The 15,639-nt window shown below is 38.9% G+C and overlaps 1 protein-coding gene across 1 annotated transcript; it reads right to left on the reverse strand.

Moving 5' to 3' along the window:
- Positions 1–11,260: 11,260 nt before the first annotated feature.
- Positions 11,261–15,042, reverse strand: LOC115756772. Its single transcript, XM_030696679.2, has 12 exons — positions 14,789–15,042; positions 14,625–14,686; positions 14,299–14,349; positions 14,168–14,194; positions 13,838–13,942; positions 13,325–13,432; positions 13,110–13,181; positions 12,953–13,003; positions 12,764–12,826; positions 12,550–12,674; positions 12,255–12,468; positions 11,261–12,054 (listed from the first exon to the last, which is right to left on the reverse strand). The coding sequence occupies exons 1-12, from the start codon at positions 14,886–14,888 to the stop codon at positions 11,341–11,343; spliced, it is 1,692 nt and encodes a 563-aa protein (XP_030552539.1). The 5' UTR covers positions 14,889–15,042; the 3' UTR covers positions 11,261–11,340.
- Positions 15,043–15,639: the final 597 nt, after the last annotated feature.

Below are 15,639 nucleotides of genomic sequence, written 5' to 3' on the forward strand. Positions count from 1 at the left end.
TCTTCTCCTTCTTTCTCTAGCCGATTGCCGGATTGAGGACCGGCCGGACACGAGGGTCAATGAGCTCGCCGCCACTAGCCACCGGCACCGGCGAGCTCGCCCCCACCAACCACTAGCACTAGAGAGGTGGACCTAGTCGACCTTCACCTCTGGCCTATCGCTAGATTCGGCGATCAGCTGGAGGACGAAGAAGGAAGGGAAAAAAATAAAGAGAAAGAAAAGGAAAAAAATTAAAAATTAAAATATTATTATAAATTTCTACATTAGCGCTGTGTCTATATCTGCATTGATAGGCCAAAGTTGGCTGGATAGAATGAATTGGCATAAATACAAAAGGTTTAGGAGTCAATTGAAAAAAAAAGAGAGCTTAGGATGGAATTGACATAATTGCAATAGGTTTAGGATTTTTTTGATATTCCTAAATATAGCCAACCACCGAAATAAGGCGAGACCAAAACTTTGAACTATATATTCTCAATATACAAATATTGATGTTACAATATTTATGATTTTGTTTTGACATTGGGGTTAGGGGCCACTACTGACACGCGTTGGTCCATCGAGATTGCAGGCAGGAGAAATTTTGCAAGACCACTACCGGCCATTTTAAAAGTCTAAGAATTAAACGTAGAAATATAGTAGAGGAAACAAATAGGATTTGAATTCAAAACCATGCAAAATTTTTGTGAGACTAGCAACTGTTAAAAATATTTAAGCTTCACATGAGTATGTAATTCAAATATTATAACACTAAATCAGGCTAACCTACTAGCCAGTGTTTAAGTGATTTATGTTATAACATTCGTGGAGTTTAGATTGTTGAAACGATTGCCGACCACCTAATGGCTCATACAACCTTTGCATTCTCCTTTTATTCGAGCTCGTAAAAACCCAAGTGGAGTGGTTTTCTATACATACATTTTATCTGACTAAATTTTCCTAAATAGACTAGATTTTTCAAACTCGTATGCTTAGTTTTGGAAGCTTTCATTCTTTCTGCATTGGCTGCTCGTTCTCTTCATCATAATTAGCGAAAGGGATGATGGTAAAAGAAAGAGCGAGAATTTATGATGATCGTATTTGCATCTATAGCTAATAGATCTATCATCTTGAAGATGGTCACGCTCATGCATGGGGGAATTTCACCGTTTGATGCGGTACATGTGCGAGGTCTCAAAGAGATGTTATTCAGGTGAAAAGGCAAATATAGGAAAGAAGTCAAAGGATCTATGAGGTTTTGGTTTTTTGTGCACTATGTAATTAGAAAAGCTAGATTTCGCACATGTAAGTTTTGAAATACATGCTAGGATATTTATCTTGGCCTAACTACTGGTCCTGCTACAGATAAAAACTATTTGCCAGGACTAGTATACAAAAGATCATGTGGCCTTGTGGCATATGATGTAGCCTTAGGTCAGTGTTTTATTGTAATGAGTTACACAAACCATAGTCTTCTCCAGGTCCGACAAATGCAGCGATCATTAATTAACGCCTTTTGTTCGCTAAACGAAGTGTCATATGTATACAGATTTTCTATCTTGCTATTATGCTACAATTAGTGTCGGATGCGTAAAATCTCGATGCATTTTTCGCTTATTGTCTCCTAAAAATCATCAAAGACTAAAATATGATAAAGAATCTAAATTCCTGTTCTATAGATGTCCACCCACCAAAAAATGAATCTTTCTTAGAATTGTTAAGATCATTCTTCCAAAGATATATACATGTGAAATGATAGTATGATGCAGAAGTAAGAGGAAGACCACCAGGCAGGGACACAGTCGGAGTTAGGGTTTGGAAATTTTATTTTTTAGAGAGAGAGAGAGAGAGAGAGAGAGAGAGAGAGAGAGAGAGAGAGAGATGGGTCATAGTAGCTAGGGTTTGGAGAGAGAGGAGATAAGATTTAGAATTACAAGATGCATTGGTAAACGGTAACTGAGTAAATGAGTCTGGTTTGATCTTTTCGGAGAGGTGAGCAGATTCAGAAAAGATGAAGACTTTCTCTGCGCTCTCTCTCTCATGGATCATGATAATAAAGAAAAATAAGAAGGGAATGGGAAGAGGAACCCACATTTATTCCTTCCCCATCTTTCTCCTTCTATATAAATCCCTGTATGTACAGCTTCTTCATCTCATCAGCAAAGCCATAGTCTAAATTTCCCACACTATGGAACAGTAAAAAGGGCTTTGAGTTTGAGAGTGTAGTGTCAAAATTTTGGTGCAAATAAGGAAGGGAGCAAGCAATCAACAGTTGAACGGTTCTTGTGTTGGTTATGCTGTTCCTCTTTAATCTCTGAAGGGTAAGGGAGGTGACAGAAGAGAGTGAGCACACATGGTGTTTTCTTGCATGTTCATGCTTGAATCTCTGTGTGCTCACTCTCTATCCGTCACCCCACCTCTCTCTCTCTCTCTCTCTCTCGTGTGCTGTCTGTGTCGGTGTTTCTTTAATTTTCATGGTTGTCCTTTGCTATTAGGAAGTCCGAATTCCATTTCACAAATCTTACGGAGAAAAATCGATGTCCGACTCGACAAAGCTTTCAGGCCTTTATGACTCGCACTTCTATTGGCAGTAGTGCTTTTCTTTGGCACCAATAGTTTTCTTGCATCAAGTTGATCAGCAAAAACCTTGGCTGGAGAAATAAAGTATTATGTCGGACAGTACCCAAATCCAAGGGACATTGTCTTCGTCAGATAGGGTGTTCTTCAGTGTAAGCCCTAAAAACTATTGTCTGTTTGTCTATGTTTTTTAGGGTATGTTTTTCACTTTTTTCCTTCCCAGAATGTTTTTTCCCCTGAGATGTAAATCTTTGTCTGCCTCTTCCCTATTTCTTGCATATTCATATACAAAAGAAATCAAATTAGAGAGAGAGAGAGAGTGAGTAAGAAGTCGTAACATGTCGATGGGGAGTGAAAGAAAGGCCAGCCTAAACTCTTCTGCTTCCTGTACTTGTATGTCTTTTGACTGCTGATACCTCTTCTGGGACTGCACAGGCTGTTACTAACGAGTGTTACATGCTGCATCACCATCTCATTCCATCTGTAGGAGGTTGTTCAGACCGGCTGCCACAAATATCATCCTAATTTTCCTTTTAACTTTTCTTCTCTACTGTGTTTGTGTTCATGATACTGTCTTATTTCTCATGCTACAGGGAAAGAATATTAAACATGCTTAACAAGGAACCGATCGATCAACATTAAGCACGTTTAACAAGTGCAACGCTTTTTTAGACGGAATTCTTCTAATATAGGGACTGAACTTTACTTTTAGATACATAGTGCTTATCCTCATATTCATTTGTGAAAATTGACAAATGATGGCGATTGATGATATCTCCAGAATAGATGAACCCCAAACAGTTTGGGACAAAATCTTGTGGAGACATGCTGAAGAAGTTAAGATGAATCAGAAGACATGTAGTAGGATTAGGGTTTTTAGATGTTTCATAAAGATGATTGGATTGCTTGAAGAAGCTTCTTGTACATTTTGGCAGTTGCACAAGTTAAGTGTATAAGACTGAATTGCTTTTGTGTAATAAGCTCATGTATTAATTATGTCAGATTGGGTCAGTGCTCTAAGACAACAAAAGTGTTTAACTTTGTATCAATGCATTTCTCTTTTCAAGGCCTTGTCAAGAGCTTTTGATCTGCTGCTGCTTATTCTGGTCTAAACGTTTTTGTTTACTTAGAACTTCTTTTGTATTTATGGCTTTTTTCCAAAATGAGGCATTTGCAACCTTATGCTTGCCTCACTCCAGCTCAAATCATATCCAAAATCCACAGAATGGCAAATTAAATAGAAACTAACTATGCATTCCTCCCTCAAGAGTTAAAACAAGCATATGTCGTAACAGGCGTAACGCCTTATTAATGAAAAAAGTTTCATAAACGAAGTTTCCAACTATACCAAGCTCACTAAGGTCTGAATCCATATATATAGGAAATCCCGCAGCACAAATCAATGCAACTCTAATCATTTTGATCTTGAAGCCAAAGACGATTCTAATAAGTATAAGAAGTTCCCTTGGTTTTTGTTCCCTGTGGCAAAGATAAATTCAATGAAAGAAGGCAGATACCACAAACCAGGAACGAGGTATAACAAACGTCTGGTCGAGACCATAAAAGAACAGAATACGAAGTTGACGATCATTATCACTCGATCTGAAAATACATGGTGCTCAATGTTGTACTAAAACTACACTCGTCAACATCACTTTCCGCGAACCAAGCGCCAGCAACTCCCCGAGATGTGTTACCAGAAGATGAGTGAGCAGCCATGCTAAAATAAATAGCCGGCAGATTTCATTTCTTAATATAGTAAGATGTCATGCTGAAAGAGTAACGCGAGCAAGATTGCCGGTGGCATAATCGCACTACCTCGCAGCTATATTACCTCTCGTGATAGCACCTTGAGAACCCTTCTTATGTTCTGCAATACTAGGCGCACCTTCTCTGGGGACACTGCAGATGGCACAAACATTTGCTTCACCTACTGAAACTGCATAAGTAACTGAACAAGCAAACACTAGATCAATGGCCTAAATTATGAGCTAACAGTAGCAGTTCATTAAGCTACCAAGATGTATTGGAGTTAAGTCATCACTTCCTTTTGATTACCATGGTCACACACAATGTCAACAGAAGATGGTGGAATTTGCTGGCTCAAGTCATCAACGGTCAAATCATGAACAAAATGTATCCCGAACCATGTCCATCGGACAAAAGCGAGATTAATTTTCTCTATCATCGAAACTGTCCAGTTTCTGGTTATCACAACTTGAGAAATTAAGAGTACATGGATGTTCGTTATGGGAGTTTTATGTGCATTCCGTTGTGTATCCTGATCTTCTCTACAAGTATGGGCATATTTTGAATAGGCCTTTTGTATTTTATGTGGTTTGATTTTCTCTTGGCCAATGTATTTTCTGTGTTCTTCTGGCGAAATGTTTGGATCTTTCTATAGTCTATACATGCCCCAATTACTTCATCCCCCACGCCCAAATACTAAAGAAAACATTTTGCCTAGTGCGAATGCAGCTCTCGGATCAAAAGACAAAAGAACCACAAGACAATAATTCTTTTTTTTAACCAAAAAACAATAATTTTTTTTTTTTTTTTTGGTCTAAGCAAGACAATAATTCAATCAATACACTTTAATCTAGATTTTCAAATATGACCTTTCCAACTAAATTGGCAAGATATTATTTCTTTCATATCAGATAAATGTATGGTTGGGGTTAAGCCAACAAGAGACTCATCCCAACGAGGACACGTGGACACCAACTGTGCAAAGGTCATACCATCATCGAGAGAGGCCCCTTTCTCAGCTAGTTGCCGAAAGTGAGAGAAGAAGATGCCAATGATGCCATGATCACCGCACCAGAGGTTGGACCAAGGTTAAAGGTGTTGCCATGGCCGGAAGCAAAAGATCAGATGCTCATCTCTATCGATCGTTTAAGTTTCTTGGTGACGCGTCTGTGTTGTTGCTCCTTTTGTACAAAACAATTCTAGTGATAGCAAGCCAGCACAGGATCTGCTTAGAATAAGAAAATTCCCATGGTGATTGAGGCTGTGCAAGGTCTTCCATATCATTCCTCCACTACAAAAGGCGAAACCCTAAATCTTCTTTCTTATCCACTTTGCTAGAGGGAAGTCGCTTTAATGTATCTCAACCGGGATTTGCAATTAATACCAACCGCCGGTGTAAAACATGTTCATCCGAGTGCTATTTATCAAGTGACCTGAGCGTATATTGATGACATATAATAACTAATTGCAACTGCTGTTGCAACAGAAAAATCAATTCCTATTGTACGGTATAAAAACGTGATGAATCATATGCCTTAGCGACACTTACTACAATCAAAAGAATATGTTAGTTCGAGTGAATTTCAAAAACGGTTAGGGACGTGTTTCATACTTGTTCTCAATGTTTGTAAGCGACCATCTAAATCAAGTTATGAAAAAAGGCCGATATAAAAGATGACCATAATCTTTCCTTTGAAAAGTATAAATCTTGAATTTTTTGTGACAGCTGCTTATGAAAGTATGGAAGGTAATCGGAGCGAGACAAAATAAATTTTAAGAGATAAATGACGCGGGAAGTAAACTCCCGACATTTGCATTGTCTCCTAACTGGTAAATTCATGGTACCAAAGTCGGATGATTGCATGGTGATGGAAGACAGGATGCGATCACCTTAATTCTTCTTAACTTTAAGACTTTAAGCATCAAATCCTGAGGACAAAACAGATGCTCAGGTTGTGTTGGGGGGGAATTCAGGAAAGCCAAAAAGGTCCCACGAAAGCCACGCGTTGTCTGTGATTGGTAGGAACAATGTCAAAGATTCTTATGCTACAAAATTTCACCAATTTAGTTTGATCATCTAATTGTCAGAAAGCATATATACTTTGAGCTGCTTTATTCAGCGCCGCATAAATATATGGTTGCTTGAACAAAGGGTTCACGTACGTAAGTGCCTGTGTTATACTGCCATTGGACCCTTGTTCCCCCTTGGTTCGAGCCAGGTGGGGACGGGTCAACATTAGGGATGATTTTGATCAATTGATTGACGCTCCCCCCACATATACCAGTGGGCTTTGTGTTGTTCCTTCAGAAGAGGGGGAAAATCCAATATTTTTCATGTTGCTTCTTTCTTGTAATAGCCATTCAAAGGATAGAGGAGGGGACATTCTGATGAGAAAAAGCATGGGTTTCCCAGGATGCTAAAGATGGGTCTCTTTCCATTTTGATACCCCCTATGTGGCTCAATCAATGCACACTTCCTGCACAATAATGTTTCTAAATCTTTGAAAATATTACCTAATGTACGATTCTTTGTTTTCACTTAGTGAGCTGGGCTGCTGCTATCCCTCGGTCTATCATAACAGAAAACAACTTCTAGTTGTGATATCTACAAATCCTAATTTTGCTCTGCTCTATATGAGAGATTTTATGGGATCACTGTTTTAAAAGTTTATGACCAAAGTGTAAAAATATATAATAAGAGAGACGGATATGATTTGAAAAGATTTGAACTCGGAACTTTCGAGTATTAAACTGTTAAAATAATGCTTGATTTAGTATTTAAATTCTTTACAATGTCGGGCGTACCTACTAGCTACAGGTTGAGTGATTTATGTTATAACATTCATAGAGTTTAAATGGTTGAAAAAGGAGTATCGATGGTTACCTATTGCAACCATTGCCTTCTCCTTTAATTCAAGATTGGGATCATACAAGTGGGATGCTGTATGAATATACGTTTTCCAAATAGTCTATATTTGTTTAAACTGGTATACTTGGTTCTGGAAGCTTTCATTCTTTCTGCATGGGCTGCTATTTCTCTGTCATAATTAGAAAAAGAGAGAGCAAAAGGAGAGTGAGTACTAATAATGGTTTAATAGCCTCTATACCTAAGAGCACCCCGGGAAGGGGGCCTTCTTCGCTTTCCAACTAATCTGCGCAAGAAAGGTCCAAAGCCAATCCTAGGGAACAATAAGGCTTCATAGGGGATATATCAAGTTGTCCAACATTCTTGAAGACGGCCACACTTACTAGCGGTGGAAATTCACCATTTGATGCGGTACCTGTGCAAAGTCTAGAAGAGATACTCTCAAGGGAGAAGGAATAAGGAAAAGAAGTAAATGATGTAGTTAAGTAATCTTTCGAGTTTTTTTTTTTTTGGCCGTTTTGACCACTCTATAATTTCAAAAAAGTTAGCTGCACCTGAAACTTGAATACATGCTAGACCCTTTGTGCCAGCCTAACTATTGATCATGCTAGAAAAAATAACTATATGCAAAAACTACTATACCAAAGAATATGCTGCCTTGTGGCATATGGTTGTAGCCTTAGGTCAGTGTTCCATCGTAACGCATAAACAAAAAAAAAAAAAAATGATGCGTGAACGTAGCCCTTTCTAGATCCTACAGGTGCAGCAATGGTCAATTGCTAACTTTTTTCGGGCAAAATGAAATATTATGTGCAAATAGGTTTTCTATCTTCTTATTATGCTGCAATTCGTGTCGCATGTGTGCAATCTCAATACATTTGCCCAGTTTCTAATTTGAATGGACTATGAAATATGATAAAGAATCTACAATTCCTGTTCTATTGACATGTACCAACCAAAATGAGTATTCAGAGTACTTCATCATTAATCTTTCTCAGGATGGGCATCTATTGTTCTTCCAAAGATATACATGTGAAAAGATAATGTGATGAAGAAGAAAGAGTAAGACCACCAGGCAGGGACAAAGTCGGAGTTAGGGTTTGGAAGTTCTAATCTTTAGAGAGAGAGAGAGAGAGAGAGAGAGGAGATAAGATTTAGAATCACAAGATGCATTGGTAAACGGTAACTGAGTAAATGAGTCTGGCTTGATCTTTCTGGAAAAGAGATCAGATTCAGAAAAGATGAAGACTTCCTTTGCTCTCTCTCTCTCTCTCTCTCTCTCTCTCTCTCTCTCTCTCTCTCTCTCATGAATGAATGAATGAAGGATGATAATAAAAGATAAGAAGAAGAGAATGGGAAGAGGAACCCACATTTATTCCCTCCCCCTTCTTTCTCCATCTATGTAAAGCCCCATCTGTACAGCTTCTTCATCTCATCAGCAAAGACAAAGCCTAATTGTTCCATTACACTAATGTAACAGTAACAAGGGCTTTGAGTTTGAGAGTACAGTGTCAAGATTAGGGCTTTGAGTTATACTTTTGTGAGGGCAAGGAAGGGAGCAAGCGATCGGCTGAATGGTTCTTGGGTTAGTGATGTGGTTCCCCTTTAACCTCAGAAGAGTAAGGGAGGTGACAGAAGAGAGTGAGCACACACGGTGTTTTCTTGCATGATCATGCTTGAATCTCTGTGTGCTCACTCTCTATCTGTCACCCCACCCCACCCCCCCCCCCCCCTCTCTCTCTCTCTCTCTCGTTTGTGTGCGTCTGTGTTTCTTTGATCTTCATGGTTGTCTTTTAGGATTATGAAGGATGACTTCTTCTTTCCGATCTTACCGAAAAATTGTTTCTTAGAGATGTCCCACTTATATTAAACAAAACATAACCATTTCTATCTAGTGAAAACAAAGCTTTCAGGCCTTTATGACACATATTCTAGTTGCAGTAATGCTTCTCTTTTGTAATACTTATCTAGCACCACGTAGATCTGCAAAAACCTTGGCTGGAGTAATAAAGTAACATATTGTATAGTACCCAAATCCAAAAGACCTTGGTCTTGATCAGATGGACATTGTAAGCCCTAACAGTATCTTTGTCTGTCCAAGTTTTTTCGCGTGTGATTTTCATTCATACTTCTCACTTTTTTTCCCCTTAGATGAAAATCTTTGTCTTCCTGTTCCCTATTAATCGCATCATTAATACAAGAGAAATTAAATCAGAGAGTGTAAGTCAGAAGTTGTGATTGAAAGAGCCATCATAGACCCATCTGATTCCTGTACTTGTTTGTGTTTTGACTACTGCTACCTCTTCTGGGGACTGCACGGGCTGTTGCTAACAAGTGTTACATGCTGCATCACCATCTCATTCCATCTGTAGGAGGTTGTTCAGACCGGCTGCCACAAACTCTATCATCCTAATTTTCTTTTTAAATTTTCTTTTTGATCTATTGGGTTTGTGCTCGTGATACTGCCTTTTTTAAAATGCTATAAGGAAAGAATGTTGTTAACGATTGGTCTCAGGACTTTTGTTAAACATATTTAACAATGAAACAATCGATTGTCAAAGTACCAACTGTGCATTAGATGTTGTGAAATTTTTACATTAAGCATGTTTAACAAGTTCCAACTTTTTTAAAGAAAAACTTATTATGTTTGGACTTAACTATACTTTTTACATACAGAGGTTCATCTGTGAATTGATAAATGAAGCAGATTGATGATATTTCCCGAAAAGATAAATCCCAACAGTTTGGGCCAAGTCTTGTGGTGACATGCTGAAGAAGTGAAGATGAAGCAGAAGACATATTGGATTAGGGTTTTTATATTTTCAAAAGGATGTTTGGATTTGGTGGTCGCACAAGTTAGTGCATTTTCAGTGAAGAATGAACTCAGCTCTCTGTCGAAGTCTTCTACCAATTTCTTCGGTTTTATATAATCAAAGAAGTTTAGGCTCTCTTTATTTCGCGAAAAATATGATGTTTTCGGAAAAATGTTATTCGGAAAATGACACTATTTTCTGGTATTTGGCTTAAATATGAAAAAGAGTTGTTTGATTCGAATTTGATTTTCCTCCATGCTAATATACTCTTTTCAATAAATTTTTGTTTTTTGTTTAAAATTTTTGAAGTTTAAAAAAATTGAATTTATTTATGTTTCTTTTTCTTTTTTCTTATTTTTTTTCTTTTCCTTCCGGTTTTGACCAGCCGCGAGCGAGCTCGAGACTCGGCTGGTCTCGGCAATCTTAGGCTCGCTAGAGGCCAATGAGCCACGAGCTTGCCGGATCCAGGTGAGCTTGAGCCTCCCGCAGCTTGCTTCATGGCCAAGGTAGGCGGGGGAAGGAGCTGCGGAAGGAAGAAGTAGAAATAAAAAAGGAAAAAAAATAGTATAAAAGAAAATGAATGTAAAGGAATTGAGAGTGTAAAAAGAGAAAAATATATTCCCCACTTTTGAAGGAGTTTTTTTTTTTATGAGTGGAAAATATTTTCCTAGATTAGCTTATTTTTTACCAACCAAACGTCGAAAGTTATTTTTCAAGAAATAAACGGAGCCTTTATTTTGACTACAGCCAGATTTATCTTTCTAATGTCCAAAGTCTCCCATCACAAATTAATGTGCTCCTAACACGAGAAATACAATTGGTATTTCGCGAAAATAGTGCTCAAACATCTCAAAAACAAGATAATTTAATTGGATCAACATCATTAAATAGTCCATGGTACTGTGGACTCAGACGAGTTGATCATTCGACTGAGTCATTGTCACCTCAAGAAACATAAAAGCAGCAAGTTCAATTCCAACTGGGCATAACCCTCTTGACCCTAAATGTAAAGGAGTTTTAGATTCGTCTTGAATCTCTTTTTTCAGCCGCAGCGTGGATGATTTGTGCTCGACCAAACTAAGAGAGGTGGACACAATATGATACGCTAAACTTAACCTACGATGTTTTTCGAGCCGAACATGTTTTAAGAAAACCACAGAACCTTACATATATTAATGAGAACCAGGACATAATAAGTACTCAAAAGATCTTTTCTTCAAATTATCTGTTCTCAAAGGTTTCTAGGGAAATCTGTCCATGCATGAGAGACGGCAGATGGCACAAACCCGGGACCAGCTTTAACGAATGTCTGCTCGAGACCCAAAAAGAACAGAATATGAACACTGAAGATCATCGTCACTCGATCTGAAAATACATGATGCTTAATGCCGCGCTAAAACTATACTTGTCAATACCACTTTCAGCAAACCAAGAGCCGACAACTCCCCGAGATGAATCACCAGAAATTCCCGCTGGCCACCTCTCTACAAGTCGAAAACCATACCGGGAAGCAGCAGAGAGCATAGATGGTTCATCAACTTGGCGCACAACGTGGCAGAGAATAAGTGCCGATGCCTGGTCCTCTTCATCGCCTCTGTTGGGTGAGATCAGTTTTCTTGCAGTGGCAAAAAGAGGCAAAATTGCTTCAGGAATGTATGTCACGTCGGTGCCAATGATGATGTTGAAACCTTCGTCGTTCACTTCTTTGATTGCTTCTATATGGCCCCTATCTCCCCATTCTAGGCTCTTAACGATCAATTTATCGCGGAAAGGTGGAGCTATATTTAAAGCAACGTTTTGCATCAACAGGTCAAGGGCCCTTTTATCTCCATCAGTTGCTACCACGAGGTCAGCAGATCTAACAGCCACCATTGAGCAGATGCCTCCACAACCACAGCCCAACTCCAAAACCTTTTTTCCTGAAACAATGTTTGGATTTCGGGCTAGAACAGAGGCCATAAGTTGAGCCGATTCCCAAAGCATCAACCCAGTTGACTTGCATGTGTGTTGATACTCTTTGGACAATACTCTAATGCTAAATTTTTCCTCGTTAAGACTGACCTGAATTATCTGAGAGGAAATAATGCCAAAAACAGGTGTCATTGTCCAAGAAAATATACATGGAGACCTCGGTCCGCAGGTGAATCCTTTCAAAGGTGAAAATCCATTGATATCTTGAAAGCATATGCAATGAGGAGAGGCAGAATATCTCATTCCGTGATCCATAATAGGTACATGTCGACAGAATTAACAATGAGAGAAAACTTTACCTCGTTATCAACAGAAGATGAAATACCAAACATATCAGCTGCAACACCCTCAGAAATATCAATCTCAATATTCTTGACAGGGTCCTTTGAAGCCTTTGATGATCTGTTGGATTCAGTATTTTCTTGACTTGGCAAGTCAACTTCAATACTAACACAATTGCTGCTAGAAAGGTCCTCAGAATCTGAGGGGCAAAATACAGCTTGGATCCATCGTCTGAAATCAAATGCAACAAGAATCATAACGAAAAAAAGCAACAGGAGACTTCCTGAAGCCAAAATAAAATTGAAAACATACCGATTCATTACCAACTCTCTAGATCGATTCTCAACTTGTTTGCAGCACAGACCAATTTCCTTCACATCAAATCCATTGTCCTTGAATAAACTTGCTAAGAACTCATTAGAGAAATAGAATGCACGCTGTGTAAGGAAAGAAAAGAGCGTCAAGATTGGCTCATTAAGAGGAGAAAATAAAAGGTAGTATCCACAAACAGATAGCAGGAACTGACAGTGCCATCACCCCTGACATAAAAGTTCTCGCTAATCATTTGATCCTTGCAAGTAAGCCTTTCCTGTCGGCAAACAGTTAGACATGGGAAAATGCGTAAGAAATAGCGAAAAAACGGTGCAGCTGCACTCAATAAGTTGTCGGCAGAAAAGAATTTTCTAAACAATAAATGTTATACTGAAGGAGCAACCTGAGCAAGATCACCGGTGGCATAATCACGGAACAGCACATGACCCTTTGGCTGGAAGCAAACACAGTACATTGCAGTTATATCTTCCCTAGTGATAGTACTTTGATAAAATCAGTATATTACCAGTTTTATTCTTACAAACAGGGAGGTCTGGTACCTTGAGAACCCTTCTTATATTCTGCAATACTAGATGCATCTTCTCTGGAGACACTGCAGATAGCACAAATATCTGCTTTACAATCAGCTACTGAAACTGCATAACTAACTGACCAAGCAAACTCTGAGTTAATAGCAAAAGCTATGAGATAGCAGTAGCAGCTCATTAAGCTACCAAGATGTATTAAATTCAGATCATTTCTTTCTTTTGATTACCATGGTCACAATGTCAACGGAAGATGATGGAATTTGCTGGTTCAAGTCATCAACGGTCAAATCACAGACAAATGGACTAATTTGTGTTTCCTTGAAGTCTTTATTCAGCTGTAATGAGGAAAATAAAAGGTCATGTCAATAAAGAAATGCCAAATGTATCATGAACCATGTCAATCTAACAAAAACAAATTTTAACCACATCCACATTGTACATCAGACCTTCTGGAACTCATATTTGGATGGAACAACTAGCAGGGCTTAATTATCGATGAAAAGCTAGCTAATGTAGGGGAGGGACTCGTATATTTGTCATTTGGCATTAACATCCAAATTTTCACAAGACCCTGATCCTCATGCCCCCACCCCGACCATACCTGCCCCCCACACTTTGTCGTAGGAATAACAAATATGTCCAGCCCAGCACTCCAGCAAGAGGCCACGTCAGCTCAGAAAATAGTGATCAGACCTTAACACAAACAAAGACGTAGATAATGACAAGGACAGAAATCAAACCTTAACCAAATTAACAGCACGTGGTGAGAAATCACAGGCATGAACAAAAACTTCTGGGTATGTAGCAACCAATGGAAATATAGTGTTTCCAGCTCCACAACCAACCTGCACAGAGTATTTGCACCAATCTTGAAAAATGCGACCTATAACTTAGAACTGAGAAACTACCATTCATCAGCAATGAAGACAAGTTCTCAAACCATAACAGACCAACACAAAGTGAAAGATTTCTCCATACAAACCATGGAGTTATCTTATGATGGGTAAAATAATTGTATGTAACAAGAGTAAAGCAGTCTGCTGAAAACAAACACGACACTAGTTGCCCACCTCCAAAATAATCTTTTTCCCTGCTCCCTGACAAAACAAGAATCAGTTGAATGAAAAGCACAAAACAAAATCTACACCATCCAAGAACAAAGTGAATTACAGATTGAAAGAAAAAGTTTTTCTCAACTCACAGAGAAATACTGGCCCCATTCCTTGTCCAAGTAGTGCCGATCTTTGAAAAACTGTTGAGAGAGAGAGAGAGAGAGAGAGAGAGAGAGAGAGAGAGATGGCATTAACAAAACTAGCAACAATAGCTAAAGCAGCAAAGTGAGCATAAGATGAACGGAACAACTTCAAAACAACTAGTCACAACTTAACAAGCAGCACTAATGCTCCTATCAATTTACTTGCAGACAAATCAATCTCTCAAAAGATTTGAACTTCAAACCAAAACAAAAATGAAAAATCCATCTCAATCAGAAAGCAGACAAAAGAATAATGGCCAAAGCTAGCAAACCTTGTCCTGGTGTCTCTTGTAGAAGACATCCCAATACTTCTTAGCTTCTCTCTCGTACTTGTCTGCAAAATCAGAGCAACCCCAAAAGAGAAAGATCGCATTTTTAATGCCATTTCCAATCAGAAAAGAGGCACAAATTGAGGAGGACAGAGAGCGCTCGAGACCTCTCCAGAAAGGGGAAACTCCAGCGGCTGAAGTGGGGTATATCTGAATCTTGGGGTTGGGTTCTTGCTGCTCTGTACTCGCCTGGGCATCAGATGACATGGCTCAGCCGGTACTGCCTGCTTTTTAGAGTTCTCCGTTCTTTTTGGCAGCAAAATCACTGTTTTTGCAGGTGAGGATCGGGCTAAATTCTAATACAATTGAAGGAGACCGACGGGCGTGTGGGGTTTGGCGGCAGGGTTTCGCTTCGGTTCACCGTGCAGTTGTCGGAAATCGGAAGTAGTTGTAATTTTCCCATCTTTATCTAAAAAATTACAAAAAGTTATGGCTCAATTTCCATTCAATGGCAAAACTTCGTCCATCTCCCCTCCACCGCACAAGTGAGATGGCAAAGTTGTAAATCGATGAACAATTTTGCTGAATTTTGTAGTTTCGCAAATTGTCAAAGGGGTGAAAATCAAGAATGTTTTTTTTTTTTTTTTTTTTTTTTTTTTTCACGATTTTACGTCCCTTATGCATTTCTGCTGTGTCATCCCAAAGTAAAACCGTGCTCCAGTCGGGATGGCCATCTAAGGTACGACTACCATTCAAATTATTTTTGTCGGTTTGTACAAATTGATAGGACAATTGAGATGCCATGCCTTGAAAACGTAGGTTCATGTTCGGTTGTTGTTAGACGTGATCAGAAATTGATTCAATTTATCAGTCAGATTGCACCACAAGAGCTTTCTTTCCTGGGTCATCGTTGCAACAGTTGCAGCGTTCTAAACAATTAAGATGATCAGTCCCTCAGCATGACTTCTCTCGTGATCAAGCAAAGCAAAAGGATTTTCCATTGCAAACCCCCTTTCAG

This window comes from Rhodamnia argentea, chromosome 4 (assembly GCF_020921035.1).
Source record: "Rhodamnia argentea isolate NSW1041297 chromosome 4, ASM2092103v1, whole genome shotgun sequence".
Classification (NCBI taxonomy): domain Eukaryota; kingdom Viridiplantae; phylum Streptophyta; class Magnoliopsida; order Myrtales; family Myrtaceae; genus Rhodamnia; species Rhodamnia argentea.